The sequence below is a fragment of the Phaenicophaeus curvirostris genome, chromosome 12, assembly GCF_032191515.1.
Source record: "Phaenicophaeus curvirostris isolate KB17595 chromosome 12, BPBGC_Pcur_1.0, whole genome shotgun sequence".
NCBI lineage: Eukaryota > Metazoa > Chordata > Aves > Cuculiformes > Cuculidae > Phaenicophaeus > Phaenicophaeus curvirostris.
In genome coordinates this window covers 4,317,479-4,338,529 of record NC_091403.1, presented here as the reverse complement: position 1 = coordinate 4,338,529, position 21,051 = coordinate 4,317,479, and the positions used below count along the sequence as shown (strand labels likewise).

At 38.7% G+C, this 21,051-nt stretch overlaps 1 protein-coding gene across 1 annotated transcript in view; it reads right to left on the bottom strand.

The window, feature by feature from the left end:
- Window positions 1-2,056: 2,056 nt before the first annotated feature.
- Window positions 2,057-21,051, bottom strand: part of MYO5A (myosin VA) — a 92,266-nt gene continuing 73,271 nt past the window's right edge. The window contains exons 29-41 of the mRNA XM_069866734.1: window positions 20,481-20,581; window positions 19,881-19,961; window positions 17,812-18,010; window positions 16,166-16,240; window positions 14,124-14,217; window positions 12,456-12,602; window positions 11,903-12,057; window positions 10,606-10,695; window positions 9,762-9,912; window positions 8,711-8,993; window positions 7,730-7,904; window positions 6,273-6,353; window positions 2,057-5,407 (exon numbers count right to left, since the gene is read on the bottom strand). Of these exons, the coding sequence (XP_069722835.1) occupies window positions 5,255-5,407; window positions 6,273-6,353; window positions 7,730-7,904; window positions 8,711-8,993; window positions 9,762-9,912; window positions 10,606-10,695; window positions 11,903-12,057; window positions 12,456-12,602; window positions 14,124-14,217; window positions 16,166-16,240; window positions 17,812-18,010; window positions 19,881-19,961; window positions 20,481-20,581 (1,785 nt within the window). The 3' untranslated portion in view covers window positions 2,057-5,254. The remainder of the gene's footprint in view (window positions 5,408-6,272; window positions 6,354-7,729; window positions 7,905-8,710; window positions 8,994-9,761; window positions 9,913-10,605; window positions 10,696-11,902; window positions 12,058-12,455; window positions 12,603-14,123; window positions 14,218-16,165; window positions 16,241-17,811; window positions 18,011-19,880; window positions 19,962-20,480; window positions 20,582-21,051) is intronic.

The following is a 21,051-nucleotide window of genomic DNA, read 5'->3' as shown; positions in this document are numbered from 1 at the left end:
CGCGCCCGCGGGAGGAGGCGGGTCCGAAAGGGCCTTGGGGGGGGGGGGGGGGCCGGTGCGTCCCCGTCGGCCCGAAAAGGGAGGCTGGGAGGGGCTGGGGCGCGGCCAGGGGCAGGCGGAGAGCCTGGGGAAGGGGCTGGAGGGCTAGGGCTGCGGGGAGCTGGGGCTGTTTGTAGCCCGGAGAAAAGGGAGGCTGAGGGGAGACCTTGTGCCTCTCCACAAGTGCGGAGGGGCGGGGGGGGGGGGGCGGCCTCAGGTTGTGCCGGGGGAGGTTCAGATTGGATGGTAGGGAAAACTTCTTCACTGAAAGGGTTCTCGAGCACTGGAACCTTAAAGATCATCCAGTTCCAACCCCCTGCCATAGGCAGGGACACCTCCCCCTGGATCAGGGGCTCAAACCCCATCCAGCCTGGCCTTGAACCCCTCCAGGGATGGGGCAGCCACAGCTTCCCTGGGCAACCTGGGCCAGGGCCTCATCACTCTCATCGTGAAGAAATTCCTCCTTGTGTCTAATCTAAATCTGCCCCTCTCCAGTTTATACCCTTGTCTCCTCGTCCTATCAGTACAAGCCTCTGTAAACAGCCCCTCCCCAGCTTTCCTGAAGCCCCTTCAGGTACTGGGAGGTCGCTATAAAGTCTCTTTGCAGCCTTCTCTTCTCCAGGCTGAACAACCCCAACTCTCTCAGCCTGTCCACGTACAGAAGCTGCTCCAGCCCTCTGAGCATCCTTGAAGCCTGTGCTGGACCCGTTCCAACAGCTCCATCTCCTCCTTATGTTGAGGATTCCAGAGCTGGACACAAAACTCCCAATGAGGTCTCCCAAGAGAGGAACAGAGAGGCAGAATCCCCTCCCTCCCTGCTGGCCGCGCTGCTTTGATGCAGCCCAGGACACGTTTGGCCTTCTGGGCTGTGAGCGCATGTTGCCGGCTCATGTCGAGCTTCTCATCAACCAGCACTCCCAAGTCCTTCTCCACCGGGCTGCTCTCAGTCACATCATCCTCCATCTGTATTGAAACTGTGGATCGCCCCGACCCAGGTGTAGGACCTTGCACTTGGCCTTGTTGAACCTCAAGATGTTCTCACAGCCCCACTTCTCCAGCTTATCCAGGTCCCTAGACACGAAGGATTTTCTCTGACACACTTAAAATAAGAGAAAAATTAACAACATGAAATGCATTTGTGAAGCGTAGGGCACTAATAGGTGTTACATTTATATACCCTTTATGAGAAAGGCAATTTGAATAAACACCAAGCTGGATTTTGGCAGGTAGATACGTGCCCACCAGCCCTGCCTGCTGCCAAAGAGCATTTGTGGCACAGAAGACAAGGTTTTAGCAAAGCACACCTCGTCTTCTTTCATAGAATGGTTTAGGTCAGAAGGGACCTTAAAGATCATCCAGTTCCTCTCCCCTGCCAGGGGCAGGGACACCTCACACTGGATCAGGCTGCTCCAAGCCCCATCCAACCTGGCCTTGAACCCCTCCAGGGATGGGGCAGCCACAGCTTCCCTGGGCAACCTGGGCCAGGGCCTCATCAGCCTCATCGTGAAGAATTTCTTCTTAATGTCTAATCTTAATGTTCCCTCCTCTAATTTAAAACCATTATGACATTATTAGGTGTTACATTTAAATACCCTATATGAGAAAGACAATTTGAATAAACACAGAGCCGGGTTTTGGCAGGTGGATACGTGCCCAGAGGCCACCAGCCCTGCCTGCTGCCAAAGAGCTTTTGCGGCACAAAAGACAAGGTTTTAGCAAAGCTCAAGTCTTTGTTCTTATTTCAGTAACGGTTAATATTTGGCAACAAAATATCCTAACAGAGTTGGGTTATGTCAAACAAAATATTTTCAAATATGCACAGCAGTTTATGGCACGCTGTGGGTATCTGGGTGTGTATTTATACAGCCCTTGGATTTTAACCACCTCCCTTGGCACGCAAAACCAAGTCTGCCATGAAGGCAGAGGGAACCCTGGTGATCCTCTGGGGAATGTGCCAGCACACGGCTTATGAACAACCAACCAACCAAGCGAACGAAAAAAATTCCAAAGCATATCATACAGTTGTATTTTTATTTGGACACTCTCCAGTGATAGCTATTAGGCTACAGTTTTTATGATGCATACATTTACTAGGTACAACATCAGACACTACAACAGATCAGAGCTCAGGTCATTCTGACAATGTTTCGATTTTCATCTATGTACTGTAGTGGCATCAAGTGAAAACCTATGTTTAAAGGCTTTTATTTATCACATGAAGTATCAGCATCTTAAAAAAACAAGTGTTTACTCATAGTTTTTTGTACAGTTTTTGAAATGTGTTCCGTTTAAATCACGAATTACACAGACCTTCAAATTGCAAATGCTGGTGTATCTGAGTTGGGAATGAATGGTACTGGATACCAATCCACGTTTCAACATTGAAATTGAGCCTACTTTTTTTTTTTTTTCTATGATAGATAGACCAGATGGATTGCATTTATCAGATTGAAGCACTTTCATGTTCCATCCCAGACTGAAGTCTGAGAAGCCATTTTTCAAAATTTGGATAAAAGACTGTGTCCTAAACATCGGAGCAAAATGATCACTGGAATAAAAATACACCAAACTGAATGAGGTAATTATTGTGCAAAATATCTAGAATAACTGTATGTAAATCTAAGGGGTCATTGAGAAGTATTTTCCCAGCATCTGATAAAACCTATCATAGCAATAGATAATAAATTAAAATATAAAAGATATGTCCACCTTAAAAGAGCATAACAATGACTCAAAGGAAAAAAAAAGTTGTTAAAATAATTCTGCATTATATTCCATGGTTAAAGAGATATTAGTCCTAAGGTGAGAGATATATTATACACTGACACTAAAATTTTACTTCCGAAAAGTGCATGTAAAATACTGCCATGTAAAATATTAGATGAATTACCAATTACACATCTATTCCAACTTAAAAATATTTTCCTTTAAAACATGTCAAGCAGCATATACTTTTAATGTGATATAAAAGTAATACCAGTCAAACCACTGAGTTTAAGGATAATACCTATAAATTACTAAACACTCCTTTTTTTAAGGAAACAAGATACAATAAGGCTTTACAGGTAAACAAACTTAAAAAAATAAACAAAAATACATTTAGGCATAAATTTTAATACACTAATGCTTAAGTAGTGGATATATTTCCTGATCTACAGTATGAACATACTGTAATATCAATTGTTTCTTTTTCAATAGGACAAAACTTTTATAGGTCAGCATGTTCTCATGCATCTTCTTTCCTAACCTTGTTACTGGATGCGAAGGCTTTCCCATTACATTCTCATAAGTACAGTACCCCTAACAGGCTGAAAACTACATTACACCTTATTTGGAGCCACTTAACTGTAGCTGTAGCTTCAGAAACTAATTAACATTTGAAAAAAAAAGAGTGTTTGGTTTACCATGCATAGGAAACCTGATCTAAATCATTTAGCAAAGATCATTCAAAAGATTTATGCAGTGCAGTATTAGGTTTTTGGAAGTACTGGCATGATCCAGCAAATATAATTATGGGGCATACACTGTTGAAAATAAGAGGACATGAGCATTGACATGATACTGACAACATTTAGGTTGTCTTTACTACCGATTTTAGTAACCATACAAACAGCGTGTCTGCTTCTCAAGTAAAACACAACTGAAATGTTTCAGTCTGCCGTTAAGCAATTTTTTTTCTGTGAGTTTGCAGGCTAACAGATCAGTACCAGATAGTCTAATAGTGTACCTCTAGATTATTTCCCAGTATTTGAAAAGAAATTAATGTTAATGCTAAGTTGCTAATTATTCTAACACATAAAAAATATTGCGCAACGCAATGGGCAATGTGTGTGGCTTTTTTTTTTACATGTATATTTGAGCCATACACCACAAACTACTTGCTTTAAAGTTCAGAACTGGAACCTTAAGCAAGGCTTCTGCGCTTACATCGCACACTGTGAAATACGAACTCTATATAGCAGATCCAAGATGCGTGAGACAGAAAAATCTTTCCAATAAGAAATATCCAAAATAACTCAGTTTCTCATTTGCACTCTGGATCTCCAACCATTAAATCAGCATGAATCATAGTCAAGTGACAGCGTCAGTTAAAACCTACTAAACATTCTTGTTAGTCAACCTTTTAAAGAATGAGAGCCTTAAGCCACTGCAAAATTTTTTTATTAAAGTTTTTCCTCTCAAATTCCAGTATGAAAGAGTACCATTTTTTTCTTTTCCTTTAAGTGGCAACAAAACAAGAGATTATACTCAAAATACACACGGTCATCACTGGGGTCTACCAACAAAGAAGAACATTAGACAGCCTACAAAATCTAAATAAATACTAAAATCATTATTGACTTCTGATAGTTTGCTTCAAGACTTTTTTTTTAGAGAACTACTTTAAAAAATAACTAAACATTTAATTTCCAGTGTGCTACTTGTGCTTAGTTACGGTTTTCCTTTACAGGTGTTATTTGATACCATTTTTGAAAATCCAGTTAAGGTAACAAACTGCATCAGACTGTAAATAAGGTTGACAACAAAAAAAGAAATATCTTATTTTTAGTGCCTAGTATGATACTGTCATACATTTAAAAGAACACAATATGCAGCAGCAATTTAGTATGCTTGGTAAACCACAGTACTAACAAATGAACACCTAAGTTATAGCATATAGTGAGCTCTAAGACTTATCACTAGAATTTATGTCAGACTGACATAAATAAGGAAGTGGTTTAAGAAATCATTTTAAATATTGCCAGTTTGTGTTTCTCCATTCCAGTTTTTACAAATTAAATGTAACAGGCTCCCCAGTGACTGTGTATTCTTCTACAAAATGCCTTACTTTCAAGTCTTCCATGTTCAGGACTGGTCCCTGCCTATGAGAAGATTACATATGGAGTTTATTTTACACTATTTAAATATGTTACTAAAGATCTAGAAATGTCTCTAGACAGCTGAAGACACAATTTTTGTCCAAGCCTGATTTCCGTATTCTGGAAAAGTATGAATCAGAGATGTCCTCCTAAATGCAACGACTGAACACAAATGCACATCTTTCTATTAGCCTTCAATCTGTGGTGCTGTTACATAGTTTTCCAGCTACTTTTACTACAGATCTGGGCATATACAGACTGTTCAGAAAATGTGTTTTCAGTGCTCACTATGTTTTAATGGACAGAGATATCAGGCAACTGATGCTCCATCTAACACTGACGGTGCATCCTTGGGATCAGACACGTGATATGAAGCCCAAGCCCAAGCTGGCTGGGATCTGAATGGTTTCTAATGCCAGAGAGGATGGATTAAATGGAAAAGTAACAGGGAAGATGTGTTTAGCATCCATGAGCAACTGAGGAGAGTCCATCCTGTCTCGCAGACGCATCTGCAAAGATAAAGTGATTATATTAGCATTTAGCCACTTCATTGATAATAATCTTGCAAAGAGGCAGTATTTCACCACTGCTTACGGATACACATGTGTACAGACACACACTCTGTGTTAACTTGACAAGACACACTTGCAACAATTATGCCATTAAACTGTAGTGACTTTTGTCATATTCGGTTCTGTGTATCTTCCCCTTAGAGTGCACTCTGAAGATAGTTATTCCTGAAAAAGCAAGAATTTTTCCACTATCTAGTAACTTCATCTTTTCACTAAGTGGAATCACTATCTCAGCTCTACCTTCCCAATTCCCCTTATTCTAACAGTTATGTAATTTGATTCCTAACAGACCAGAAAAATCATCTTTGTTTCCTTTATTTGGCGCTACTGGGTGCTTTTCTTTGAAGTTTTCAGAGTATTTCATTTTCATCAATACAAATAAAACTAAAGGGCTTAAATGAAGACCTCTGGAATGCACAAAGGCCTCCGTTTTCTAAGCAGTTGGAACTCGTCATGCAGACAGACACGGGTCTGACAAAAGTAAATGCCCAGATGTAAACGTTACCACTTGAGAAGTTGGTATAAAAGCGTGTTTACATACACAAAGATGTATAAGCGCAAAAACCTCTCACCTTCCAAAAATCTCACACATACTGACAGGGAAAGTAACATCTTCATGCAATTTCAGAGACAGTAAATTATGATTGCTTAAAATTTTAAGGCTGACAACCCCATTTACAGCATAGCCAAAAAGTGATAGCTATAAAGCCTAGGTTACTTCAGATTCCTGAATGTGTTTTGGCTCATCAAAGGGTTTCTCAGAAGTAGTCAAATGAATTTTGATTAAAAGACATAGCCATACCTGTATTGTACGTATAAATGACACCAAGACTCTCTCTTCAAACTCATTAACCGGAGTATACAAATTCAGAACTTTTACAATCTGTGAGGAAGAAAACCATTCTTAGGCTCATTCTACTGATGAATCAACAGATGCATCCATGGTTACTAATAATGTATTTTTAAAATTAGCTATTTAAATAAAAGAATTCTTTACAAGTATTTGTCATTTTTATTTTCTTGATTCATACAGAATTCCATCACCTTTTTAACACTATGTTATACAACTGCCTTCTTCAGAACATGTGTTCTTTGGAGGAACAAATCCCAACATTCAAATGTGTGTGAAAAATACCAAAAAATGGAAAAACTGGATGATAAGTAACTGATCATGTTTCTACACCCCCTGGTAGCATGCTGTAAGTAACTGATTGTCTTCCTACACCCCTGGGTAACATGCTGTATTTCTCTCACTAATTTTGACCCTATAATTACAGTAGCTTCCGTTCAAGAGAGTCTTATGACTTTGTTATTTTTCAAAATGTAATTTATTTCTCTAAAATAGGGCAAAAGCCGCTAAACAAAAGAACAGCAACACAAAGTCTTTAAATAATAACATAGGTTAAGCGTGTAAAACTTCTAAAAAATGCTCTTCGTTTTTTTACATGATTTTCTTAACACCCTCCCCCCTTAACAAGGTTGAGGTACTTGAAGCACGTGGAATTCTAACTTCTTATTTCAGTACAAAACTAACAGATTTTCCAGCAACGTGAGTTACTAAATCAAAACAGCTCTATCAATGCAACTGCTAGTGCTGACATCATTGTGAAAGAAATAGAGAATTTTTTTCCTTTTCCTGATGGGAATGTTCAGTAATCATCAAAGATGTGTGGATCCATTTATTCCTGTACAAGCTCTATGCAAATATAGCACAGTTAAAGAAAAGGTCTAGCTTATCTGTACAAAATCTAAGCTTTCACAGAAAGAAGTCATCAACTGTTACTGAGATACACTTGGTTCAGCTTTTCTGAGGCCTATGGGTACAGTAACTTAACACTTTTGTTTGCAGACCCTGAGACAAGAGCTCTATGTGAATCGTCCATTAACTTAACTGGATACAAACTGAAAGATCATTTCCTAGTGCCCCAGGCAGAGCTGTCTGGAGTACAGAGACGTCTTTGAGTGAAGAGTTTTCTCTAGGGATTTTCACAAACTGAGTGGCTGCATGTAGTACTATGCACTGCACAATCTACTGAGCTTCCTCGCATTTGTTCAAAACTTATCTTCAACAACAGGCACGAAAAAGATCTGGTCCTTTTTTTACCCCTGCAACTTAATCTGTTTTAATTATACTAATGCAAAATGAAGTAAGAAATCTTTGAGACATGTAATAGCCGCGCAGGTGGGTATAGCAAACACCAGCAGAGCAGAAAACTGCTCAAAAATGACAGCAAAAACAGACGATGAGAATTTGCTTACCTGAGCAGTGGTCAGTGCGTTGCACATTGAACAAATAGCTTCTGCATCTTCATCCGTTTTCTTTTTTACTTGCAACAACTGTGCAGCCTGGATGAGGGGTTCCAGTGTTTCTTTAGCCCCACTGTTCATCAGATTTTTATCACGTAGCCATTCTTCCAGTTGACTCACATTGTATCTATGAAAAGATGCAAGACATTAGTGCCAGTCAAAAGCACATGCAATTTCTCTTTCACGATGTTTCTTCTTTGTCCTTACATGCTTTTCCTTCACACTTGCCATTCCTTGTAATTTTGTTTTCATAGTGTTTCCTTGTGATTAAGGCAGGAAATCTTGAGTTTCAAAACGGTTATAAACTATGGCCAAAGACTTCCACTAACTGGCTTTTCCCATTTGTTTTTGTTCCTATTAATTGCAGGAATGTGGTGAGTATAAGAAGAAAGTAAACGAGATTTTGTCCGTGCAAATGTGCAGAAAGGCTTCCCAAGGTTACTTGAGGGACTAGAATGCCTTGGCTAAATTTCCTGGCATATGCCAGTAGAAGGTATTGGACAACCAGCTGAAGCCAAATGCAGGAATAGAACAAGATGGCTTTACTGCAGGATGCAGCAAACTACAGTGTGGAAGAACACAGCAAGTATCTACTGAGCCACCAGCACACAAAGGATGCAGCAGGCATATTTGTTATTCTGCACTAAAAGCTGAGAAGGCAACTACCAACATTCACCTACAGTTCTGATTCCTACTTGGTGATGAAATACTTTTGCTTTACTTCTACCACATTTCCTTGAGGATTTGGCCTAAGTTAACAAACTTCTTTTTAACCGCACATAATCAGTTTAACAGCATCTGCAACTGTTTGTGTGCAGAAAAATATTCAAAATGTATCTGCTATTCCATCAAAATGCTGTCAAAAGCAATGTCAAAAGTTTGTTAAGATTTCCAGCAGCACTTTCAAGGAAAGTATAACGTGAGTTCTCCTACCTTATCTGCATTCCTTTGCTCCACGAGCACATGTCCTTGCGCAGGAGAAGATTATTAAGCGTTACAGCCCCAATGATGTAGAACATCTGCTTGACAACCTGCTTGATCAGCTCTGGATCCATTCCATGCTGACACATCACCGAATGGAAAGAGTTCAGCTGCCGAATAATGGAGTCCAAAGTGTAGGTTCCTTCATCAGCAATGCTGGATGTTCTCTTCCGCAGGCCTGTTGGTTTCACCCCTGAGACACCTTGGATAGTCTCATGCTCCAGCATCCCTGAAACTGTATTTGATTGACAACGTTATATTATAATGACTGAAAACTGCTGATAAGCAAGGATTTTGTGCAAGACAGCAAAACTTTGTATTTACACAGAAAGAGGTGTCTGGGCTTTCTGCTAGCCACACTTTATCACAATTTCCACACACAATTCTGTGTCCCACTACGTTCTGCAAAATCTAACCTTACAGGGTTTTTACTAAGATTCCAGCACGTGTATTTGTCTAATTCCAGCTCAGCAAAATACTTTTTCCTCCCATGGTCATATGGGCAGTGTCAGCAAACCAAGAGTTATTCCATTCTTCTAAGTACTGCAATCAGAAAGCGTAATGAAAATTCTTGAGAGAGTACTGTCTGACAAGAAAAATAAAAAGTACTCTTAATGAAAAAAAATCTGTCTGAACGGGAGCTTCTTCACTCCAGCTATTTTATTGCTAATTGCTGTCCATGATAGCAGCCAATCATTTTTATCCATAATCATTCCCAAAAGACAGGGCTACAAGTGTCGGACTGTCCTAATGTTTTCTTCCTGTAAATGCACGATTTATGACAAGCATCAATATTGATTTGTCCTGTCACTGCCAGAAGAACTAGCCATAGTTCAATTTCTCCTCTAATCCAATCTGCCCAGTTTAGCCCTTGTCATCTATAAACAGAACACCACAAGAACTTTTAATTAAACTCTGTTGGTTAGGAAGAAATACAAGATATGATCGCAATTTTCCTTTTGGCACTATGGTGTAAAGTTTAAGGAATTAAACTTTGTCTTACCAATCATTGGTTGCAGAATGTTTTCCAACACTCGGACGAGTTGTTGGTAGATCTGAATGGCCAAGTCACTCAGTACTTGTCTGTATTCAGCTAAATCGAAATTAGTGAGGCAGTGTTCATTTTGACGAGGTGTATTATGCTTCATAAACCCCTGAATTCACAAAATAACGGAAACAAATGCTTCAATGGAATATAAAAATATTACACAAAAACAGTATTGGCATTTTTTGCACGCAACTTACTTTCAAAATAATAGCCACACCCCTCAAAACTTTAACTTGGAAGTTCTGATAGAAGCTAATGCTAAGATTTGCTTTTCAGTTGTGCCTTGTGCCACATGTGCTTCCTCGACTTGCAATTCAAATATCTAACACAGGAACAAACACACTGCCAGCTTTCTGGTAAGACCCTTCCCTCCCACTTCAACACGGGCATCCTCACCTAGCTGTTTACAGCCAAAAATCCCAGTTAAGTTCTTCATAAAATACCACAGCCTCCAAACATGAAGTGGTCTGCTATACTATGGTTAAAGGGCTTAATATGGTGTTTTTCATAGTAATCATTACTCAACAACATAATAGACACACACAGATTCTTCTACTTTGTCTGATTTGGCACTCTTGGGTGCAAAGTGTCCTCTAGCCTCTGAGCCCCCAGCCTTCAATAAAAGGAAACTGCTTCACATCTTATCTACCCGTGCTTTCCACTGATGTCATCACCGGAATTCCAGACAGCGGAGCTGTTTTAAAAGACTTTGACTAGATTTTGACGTATTACAGGAATTTGTTAAAGAGTATTACACACAATAGTTTTATAAACAAACCAGAGTAGGAGCCCTGCTTACCTCTTCTCCACTATATTGCTTCAAACAGTGCAAAAATCGGCAGGTGTTAGACAGCCAGAAGGACACTGTTTCAAAGTCATCACCTCTTTTCTGAAGATAAAAATAAACACATTTCAACAAAGACAGGTAGGAAGAATAAAATAATAAAATGCTTAATAAACCATTAAGCACTTAAAATCCACTTTCTTGTAGCTACTGAGATTCTGATACTTTGCAAAACTTTGTGTATTTCTCTATTAGAAAAGCAAGGCTTTTGACAAAATGCATTAAACGCCCTTCCTGTTTTCTGTAATGGTTTTAAAAATCTTTCAAAATATTATTTCCCCCACAGATATAATATTTTTTTTGTTTTACAGGTGCATCCTAACTACTCTGTGCAGAAATCACAGGGCAATGTGACTGTATTCCCAAAACACTCATTCTGTGGGACAATGACTCTTGTGAGGAGCCCCACACAGAGGATGGGAATGATGCAGAACCAGCAGGAGGAGCAGAGAACAACTTGGTTTGCATGAATGTCACTTACATCATAAACATTTTGGCAGCCTGATATAGAAAGCAAATAAAACAAAAAGTCCTCCTCACCAAAGAACATAGAATGTAGAAGATGCTATCTAAGTAGTTCACATTTCTAGAGCTCTGTATGCACACCGTTCACTTTAATAAGTCCAAAAGTTTCTATGAATATCTAAGCTCCTACAGGACTGTTTAATAAACACTTTTTTTTTTTAAACATGTAGCTTGGTTAAATGCTTGGGGTTTCAGCACATCTGCTTTATTTAAAAAACTATAAACCTCCACGAAGCATAAGGCATATTCATGTCTTAATACTGCTTTCAAGATATCCCTGGAGTAAACTCTCCCAGCCAACTCATTATGAGCACCTTAGGCAGTAACATATTATCATCAATTTAATCTCTATGTGAAGCAAATGAGGAAATCAGTGAACGGCAAATGAAACATTTTAATTAAGTATTCTGGATTACAAAGTCTCACTATGCAAAATCTGACCCCCATTCAAAATTTTATAGGCACAGCTTCAGAGGAGGAAGTCTATTCAAAATAAAGAGAAGGTAGCTCTTTTTCCACTAATTCAAACAATCTGTGGTATTACGTAGGTAAAATGCTATCACTATGACTTGGTGCTTGTTAACAAATTTTTGTAACTTTGGTGAGAGGACTTTACTGATCAGAAATCCAGCTTCAATTCGTTTGAAGTCACTTCCTCATCCTCTATACATAAAATCAAAAGCAAATTTTAAATTAATGTCTTCCTAAACCAAGCAGACTAACTAACCTTCAATACTTTTTTGATGCCATTGATAGTAGAAGTCAACAACGACCGCACTTTTTGGTCATCATTAAGGTAATCTGCATGGCGTACACACATGAACAAAATATATGCTGGTAGTCCTGGGATCAGGTTGACAGCTACCCCACGTGGTTTCAGCTCTTGGGAAAAACAAACACACATTGTTTTGTTAAGTCTAAAGCCATTGGAAGGTGTTATTTGTCATAATCACAACCTCCCCAGGTAATTGTACATAGATATCTATACACGCCCAGTGAAAACTGTAAAGTAAAAAAAAACCTGCAAGTAAAACTAAAAGCCACTTTCTTGGTAAAATCTCAGAACAGAATAAAACATAACTACCTACTAAAAAATATGCAGGCACATTAATATGTACTGTACTCGTCAGGAACGATGATTAGACTACAACAGACATTTAGGAATTTTAGATAAACTGAACACTGTCAAAAGCAAAATAAGTTCTTCATTTCCTAATGCAAATTCTGTTCTTATCATTAATTTTTCAGAGTGTGTGCATCATCTTCAGAAGGATGCTTACCTAAAATAAGATTCTTGACAAGCTTCTGTTCATCCTCCTTCTTATATTCTAACATCCCTTGGAAGTCCTTTTCCTTCCGTGGAATGTTAACTGGACGAATAGGTTCGTCGATGATTTGTCCAGGTGATATGTTCTCCATCTGGCCGACTTCAGAGGAGAAATGAAAAGAAATTATATTTTATAACATTTTCCAGGAGGAAACTATCACATTTCTACGGAAGAACTCCAGCATACAGAACTAAGAGAGATGATTAAGAGCAGAGTGGGAAAAAAGAGAAAACCTTGACGCTGTGCAAGTTCTGTTCAGCAACAGCCAAAACACCAGCGTGTTATCAACACTGTTTTAGCCACAAATCCCAAACATGGCATCATACAGGCTCCTATGAAGAAACTTAACTCTATCCCAGCCAGACCTACTACATCTTTCTAAGTTAATTACGTAACAAATACAGACAAAACTATGTTTTCAGAAACACTTTCCCACTCTGTATTTTGTATGAATTCTACTGTGATCCTATCCACAGCAGTAATCAAACAATTTTGAAAGACTTTTTAAAAAGAAACTTAATTTGAGTAACCTTTCAAAAGGATGTATGAAATATCCACCTTCCTGCATCCAGTGCCTCATGTTATCAATACCTATGGTCCAGGCTGCACATTTGTTTTCAAAAAGCAAAACTCGGCTTCAACCCATAAAAGCAACATCCACTTCTCACAATTTTCCTAGCTGCATGTAGTCAACTAATTACTGCACATCCTGTACGTATGCTAAATCTGCATGCCTGCCAAATTGAATAGAAAGTGCAGAACTCAAAACTGGAGCTCAAGGAGAGCTGCCACTAGCTAAAGACTAATATACTCTCATTAATCCAAGTTTAACTAGATACCACTGTTCTTTTCTAGCACTGAAGACTACAGTCACTAATTTCAATCTCAGTACTAAATAAAACAACTCATTAGACAGTGAGCTTGTTTCTGGAGGAAGCAAATGACTATAAAAAGCTTCTGAAAGAGTAGGGTCAGGATTATTTTAGAACAAAGTCATACTTCAACTTCATAACCTTATTTATTGCTTTTAGCAATTAAAATTACTTTACTTATGCAGAGATATAATAAGCTCTCAGTCTCACCAGTCCTAAGACCTTAAGGCAACTCACTCTGATGCTCATAAAAATAAAACTAGCTTAGTCCATATCTCAGCTTTCTCACATTCAAGTTTGGCCAGCAGCTCTGAAAGAAAACCTCAAGCAGAGAAAGACAGTCTCAGCGTTCTTGGCTCCAGTGATGTAGAAATTCACAAGGGGAAACCTGGTAAATTATTTCTGCCTGATTCATATTTACTATTGCTTTTGTCTTTATGAAAAGAGATACTGTCTTGAGTACACAAACAGCCCAGGTAACATTCCCTTATGTTTAAATGGTTTCCGCATTCACAGAAACATCAATCTCCTTTTACTCACTGCTTCAAAGTATGAGAAATACTCTAAAGGTTTATAGAAGAACACACAGAACTCTGTGTCCATCTCCTGTTTCCAGAATCCTTTAACAGAGGCTAATGCTACCGAAAAGCTCAGGCCCACCCAACCACTATGACAGATGGATATGATGACAATGGGATCACAAAAAGTAAACCATAATCTTTCTCTTCCTCTCAAAACATGAAAGTACCTTCAAGTTCACCAATCTTCTTAGCAAACACTTTCAACTGCTTCTTTAACTTGCGAACAGTTTTGTCTTGCTTTTCAAGCTGCTCCATTAAATCCTGTAAATTAAAATCAAAGAAATATTAAAACATAAGAAAGTGTCACAACGTGTGACAGAGACAAAATCAGTGGTGTTAGAATTGCAAGGTGGTGAAGAAAGCTGAACTTTGGTGCCATCCTCTGGCTGAGGTTTGCAAGCTGGTATGCTGCCTGTAACACAAGCCAAATATCACAAATATTATTATGTGCAGCAAGACAAAGGCAAAGCTCTCAGGCAGGTATATTCTGCAGACACTCAGAACTAGGTCAGTTCTTACGGCAGAAGGCATTTTGTTGCAAAAACATCTCCCTAATGCTTCCTCCCCGTTCTTCCAAATGCCTCACAGAAATAATTTTCTCTATTATTTAACAGCTAACCTGTATCTCTGCATCATTTCTTCATGCCTTCAGGACTGACTCATTATTCAGACCTATCTATTTTACAAGACTAAAAGAGAGATGTTCAGAACGACCACGACTGGCACTCAAATTTACCAAAATCATCAAACATCCAAACATGCAACAGTACTTGCAATTCTCTGCCACATCCCTACCACTTGCTTTCATCACGTTTCCTCAGACTGAAACTGGGGTCTTATATCTTTTTATTCTGTACCTGAACAACACCTACCACCTGTAAGTCCTACTCCTGCAAGAAAGCTGTATTTTTCTTTCAAAGACGTGTTCCCCATATATCTATCTTTGAATAATCATGTGACCTATGCTAGTGCATTCATGAAATAATCATGTAATTAAAAAAGGGCAATTCTTTCTAAAGGAAGCAAAACCTCAGCTCAAAAACCCTAAGAGCCATTCCAGGTTCAGGGTTTGAAAGCAACTTAAAAGAAAAATGTTCTTTTGTGAGCGTGTTTCTTCAAGGCACTGATAAGAACAAAGGGATCATGAGCTCCTTGCATCAAAAGCATCATCAGGGAAACTACACCTTTCCTAGAAGTACTGAAAAATATTAGTGTGGCAGTAGCAACAAATTTTAATTAGGCACAAAATTGCCCTCAATCATGTAATAAAGAGTTTACAACCTAATATACTGAAGCAGTAAGATACTAGGCCTGTCAAAAGAACAGAACCAAGGCCATGCTTCATGTTAAAAGTAGTGTTCAATATTACAAGAGAAATCCTGTAAATAACACAACATACTTATCAGATAGAAAAATTTCCACCAAAATTAATTAAAAAACTCATTTAAGTCCAACAGACTGTTTTGAAAACATCACTAAAGGGGTATGATTTCTGAATAACAAATGTAAGGAGGAAAAAAGCTCTGTCTACAGTTCCTCAAAACAAACTGAACAGTTTGCACACCTCATCAAGATTTAAAATCTCATCAACTATATTCTCTCAAGACGACATATGCTGCTATCTCCATTTCTTATCTTTAATTATTACGGAAATACAGTGTTATTTCCAACATTATCCTTCAAATCTTGCATTTCTGAAAGCTTATGTATTTAGATTCTGCTAGAACTATTCATTCCAGATGTCAGCACTATAAAGAAATCAATGAACAAATTCAGGCTAAGACTGGGCTACTCACAATTATAGGCATTATTCACCTTCATAAGTATCTGTATGATCTGACCTCTATTTTGCTGAATTGAATTTAAATGTATCAAAGTTTCAAAGCAAAGAGTGGTTCTGAAAACTGAGCATCTTTTGCATCATGTACCTCTTTTTCAGGGCAGTATTAACTAGCATTCAAAAAGAAACTGCTTTGGTCACAGTGCAAGGCTTATATTAGTAACAAAAACTGTGCATCAAAAAGAGACACAGATTACACAGAGGACACTAAGACTAACAAAAAGAGCAGTGAGGGCAGCAATCGGCACCGTGAAGCTCTCTGCAGGAGATTTTCTTTAAAAGAGAATAAAGTAGACAGCCTGGTTTTCAATTAGTGCTCCAGAAACAGCAAACAAGACAACAGAGACAGTTTTCACATGATCTACATACAATCATCCGTTTGTAAAGTGAAATCCGGTACGATTGATACTTCTTGGGATCATCTGCATACAACTCCTCATAAAACTGTAAAAATAGGTACAGGATTGTTTTTTCTCTGCCTTTGAGACACTTACACTTCAGTAAGCACTATACAGATGAAATCAGATAAAAACAAGATCAAGAATCTCTAATTTTCAGGCAGCCTAGTCCTTAGTTGTGGTGTTTACTCCAGCCTCTCCTGAGGCTGGAGGGAAGATGATGTAGATGACCTACAGAGCAGTCAGCTCTTTTAAAAACTAGCAGTGCTAATACCATAAAAGGCTGGAAATAACATTTGTGAGACCCTAGACTAGACATTTTCTTATGCTAATCAAGTTGGGATTGTAGTGAATACTGCAATTCTCATATTGCATCTGGAAAGCCTGTACATTATTCCCACTTTAGGGCTAGGAGTGGAAAAGAAGCATATTCCCAACTTGGAGTGGACTTGCAATACTCAAACTCTGGAAGTGAAATACTAAGGAATGAGTCTATATTTAACAAGTAAAATTACATTCACTGTATTTGAAAATAAAGACAGCTCCTCTGGAATGTAATTACATGACTGTGTGCTGTCTTGGGAACACAGAAAGTGATGAGTAGGTCTCGGGAGGGGAGAGGGCTAAAAATCATAACATATGACTACGCAGCAGGAGGGAGCTGTCAGAGACTAAAACATTCTCCACTTAACTTTGCCAGTGGGAGACAGCTGCCGCCGAGGCAAACTTGTACTGCAAATCAGTTTTCCAAACTGATTATCTGATGCTTTCCTCACAAACTTTGGTACTAAGACAACAGCCCAACTACAATAACTTCTTTAACATATATAAGCAGCAAAGACTACTTGGCTTGTTTAGAAGGAGCAATGACACTCAGAGCTAGGATTTCTCTTCCTGAAGTAGCATGGTTCCCTTTACCAATAAACAGTGATAAGCCAACAATATTCCAACACTGGCCTCTCTGGAAAATTCCCCCAGAACTGGACTAGCCTGTACACGCTGAGCATAGTCCTCTGCAGGGAAAGCCATGAGCTTCACCCGATCCCTCCTTCATACAAAGACGTTGTGCAGTAAACAAGGAATAGCAATTATTAGCTAAGTGACTTCCAAACAAGTTTCTTTTTCTGGAACTACTTATTTCTTCAAAACATACTGTATAAGCTGTAGCTCATAACACAGTGGGTTGTCTGTGTAGCTTCTGGCAGGGAGGAGGGAAACAGGAAGCAAAGTGACATTAAATAATGGAGGAACTACATCAGAGTTTTTCAATAAAATAAACTAATGTATATCCGAAGAAACACCACTACTTGGCCTTAATATTTTTTATGAGTTCCTTGTATATCAATCATACTATTTAGCAATGATTAAACTCATCCCCTGAAAGCTGGGATCCACAAGCTTTCTCCGTGTCACAAACTTTGAACAAATTCCCTGAAAGGTTATTACTTCATCAGCGAACACAAATCTTTATCGCCCATTAGCTTATCTACAAAAAAACCCCACTGCAATCATGCCATTTTTTGCAGGAGGTTTTAATCTGAAAGCCAATAAGAACTTATAGGCACAGCAAGTCTGTAAGCCCCCCAAAGCCAGCTCCTGCTGCACCATTTCCCTTACCAAGTTCTCATTTGTCAGCCGGGTGATCTCATGCTGCAGACTGGCTTCAATACGAGCCTCTGGAGGCAGCTGCAGATTCTGTGCTAGAAGCTGCTGCTGGTGATTGTTTTCTTCCTTCAGACTTTGGATCTCACCTCGCAGCGACTCTAGTTCATTCTCGTGGCTCTTCTTCTGTGACTGAAGCTGAGACTCCAGCAGCCTAAAGAAGTCGAGCAACAGTTGCGTGAACACACTTGAAAAGTTACAGCCCCAATTCTCAGAGGGAGTGTAAAGCTTTAGCTGCTGCTCAGGAACAATTAGCCATGGCTTGCAAATGAAAATGAAAAAGGCAGAGTACTCTTTAAACCCTTCAGTATGCCTTCTAATTAAATATAGCTTGCATGATCAAAAACTGGAGAGAAATTAATTGTGACACTGCTTTGCATTTCCTTTGTGATTGTACATGTACTGTATGTGGTGCCACTGAGAACGTGGAGCAAAAAATGTTTATTTTAAGTCTTCACAGATTGTCATGGCTCTTAAAGGGGCTTTAAAAAGGTTTTATCTCTAACCAAATGAAACAAATTGGGTAAGATGAAGAAGCCACTGTGTTCACTTAAGCTAGGACTCTGCAGTATTAACAAAGGGAAAACTTTCTAGAGTTAACTCTGTTCAGTCAGAAACCATTTATTTGCACATGCACATAAATAATCTTTATTTTAATATTAAATCATCATTTTGCAGAGGGTTGTGATTAGCGCAGTGAAGGTTAACAACAGAACCAAACTCAGGACTGGGGTTCAGGAGCTCTATTTTATCCTCCCCACTGACTCACTCTTTCCCCTTGGGCACCTTATGTCTCAAATTCTCCTCATGTGAAATGAGGATAACACGTACCAGCCTCCTTCTGAGTGGCGCTGTGGGCATCTACTCCTCCTTGCAAGGCACCGTGCAAGTGCTCTGACTCGTTTTGGACATACACACACAGGAAATTACATTACTAGTGACTCCTAGTATTCAATTAGACAATCTTTCAGGGTTTAAATATGCATAAGGCAGGCACATTTATTAGTAACCAGGCTGATCAAGCACACAAGGGCAAACAGTCATTTACCTGCATTGCTCTGCAATATATTTAATATATAGCTTCTTGTCTCTACAGCGCCAGGACAAGAAACAGGAGGTCCAGAGCAATCACTCTCACAGCCTGCTCTGCAGAACACTTGCTCCAAGTTAGATCTTCACAGGTTTACAAAACAAGGTTAGGTGTAGAATTTGTTAGCACAGGAAAAGGAAAGACTTGAGTTAGTAGCATTTGTTGCAAAATACCTCCTTCTGTAGTAACTGCTACCAAATGTGTATATTGAAGAAGATCGGCACTGCGGATCTGTCGAATTAGTCGTCAGTGCAGGACTAGGAAGCATTTTGGAAGCCTGGGACACACGTTTCCTAACCCATTACATGATCAGCCAACAGTCCTTGCAGAGACTGCAGTGATTACAATGAGGCTTGAGCAGGGCCACGATGAACTAAAGAGACCTTCTCTTTGTTGCTTCTTTTGTGTCTTACATTTTGAATCTTGTACAGAGAGATGTAGGAGTCAAATGTTCAATTACTGAACGTGAGTCGCAACAAGGAGTACAAGATCCATCACTATTTCAAATTTAAGAGTAAACTGCAGCTATTGAAACAATAGTTTTATAATTACTAAAATGATTGTATTTCTTCAGGCTGAAAAACTGTAAGGGACATTAATTTTGATATGAGACAAAAAATACAAGGCTACCAATATTTTCTAGTTGTGGAGCTTAAGGTATTTTACCATCTATTTTTGTGCAAGTGTTCTTATGAATTATTTATTAGCCGTTGCCACCATCCTAAGTTTCTAAGTTATGTAACTTGACAGGCAGAAAGGTTTGGGGACTAAGTTTGAGGAAACTCTTTAATTTGTATAATTCACAATGAATTTTTTTCTAGCTGTTAAAGCAATAGAAATACTGTAGATAAAGCAAACCCATAGCAAGGGGCACAGTTAGCTAGAAAAGAAGATGCAAGTGAAGAAAAAAAAACATTCTGAGAAGTCTGGTAACCTGTTGGCTTGTTTTAACCCTTCATAAACCAGCCAAAGTTCTCCGTCCTCATTCAGCATATGATAGTCCTGAGGAGATTGCCTTTCAAGAAAAGTGTTTAAAAAAATACAAGAGAGAGATGTGATGGTGATGAGATGACACATTAAGGACATTACACACAAACAATGCTCTAAAACAACTTAGCAAATTTCTTTACTATATGTATTTCTTCTTAGTGACGAAATTCAGCTCTCTGTGTTAGCCCAACTGGTTACAGCATTTCATACTGTTACAATAAATATATTATGACAGACTATTGTGATAATTACTGGACAAAAGGTAAAAAAAAACAGCATGGGGAATGGCACCCAGTTTGAGCAATGTAGCAATTAAAGACTAAGAAGACGGAAATCTAGGAGCTTGATTTTGCATTTCCCCATTGTTTCCTAATCCTTTCAAATATTGCGTAGAGCAATTTCACTAATCAAATAAAATTATAACCCCACCTATAAGTGTTCTCCAGGTATCTAGACTTAACATGGATGCAACTTACTGAACATGATATTCACAGTGTCACAGCAGACCCCAACTGATTGTAGATTAAAGAAAGAGAACTCGTACCTGTTTGTTTCCTTCAGTCCAATATAAGCCTGGGCTATTTCTCCTTTGTCTTTCATCTTTTGTACGTCCTCCAAGAGGATTGTAGAATCTGTCATGGTATTCTGGGTAAGAAAATGAAGATTCCCAGGGTGAATTTAACACTGTAATTCTCTTTGTAGCTATACTTTCATTGCTTTACCAACGCGGAACACTAATCCTTGGGTAACCACATTAAAGTCAGTGGGAGTACCTGACAAGGTTGGTCCATTTGGTGTTATCTTTTAAACTGAATGCATTCAACATGGTCAAATACCAGGCTGTCTAATAAGTGGGTACACGTCTTAACCTCTTGTCATTTGTTCAGCATATAAATGGAATAAAATAAATTTTATGAAATTATGAATTTACATTCTGTTTACCAGGAAACAGCTGCTAATACTGAAACTGAAGCAGCAGAGAAATGACAGTTAAAGAATTGTTGAGGGTTGTTTTTAGCATTTAAGTGTTCTGGTTTATAACTGTAGAAGAAAATGTGTACCTTATCCTCCTGGCAATCAAATTGGTAGGCAAGAAAGAAGAAAAACAAGTCATT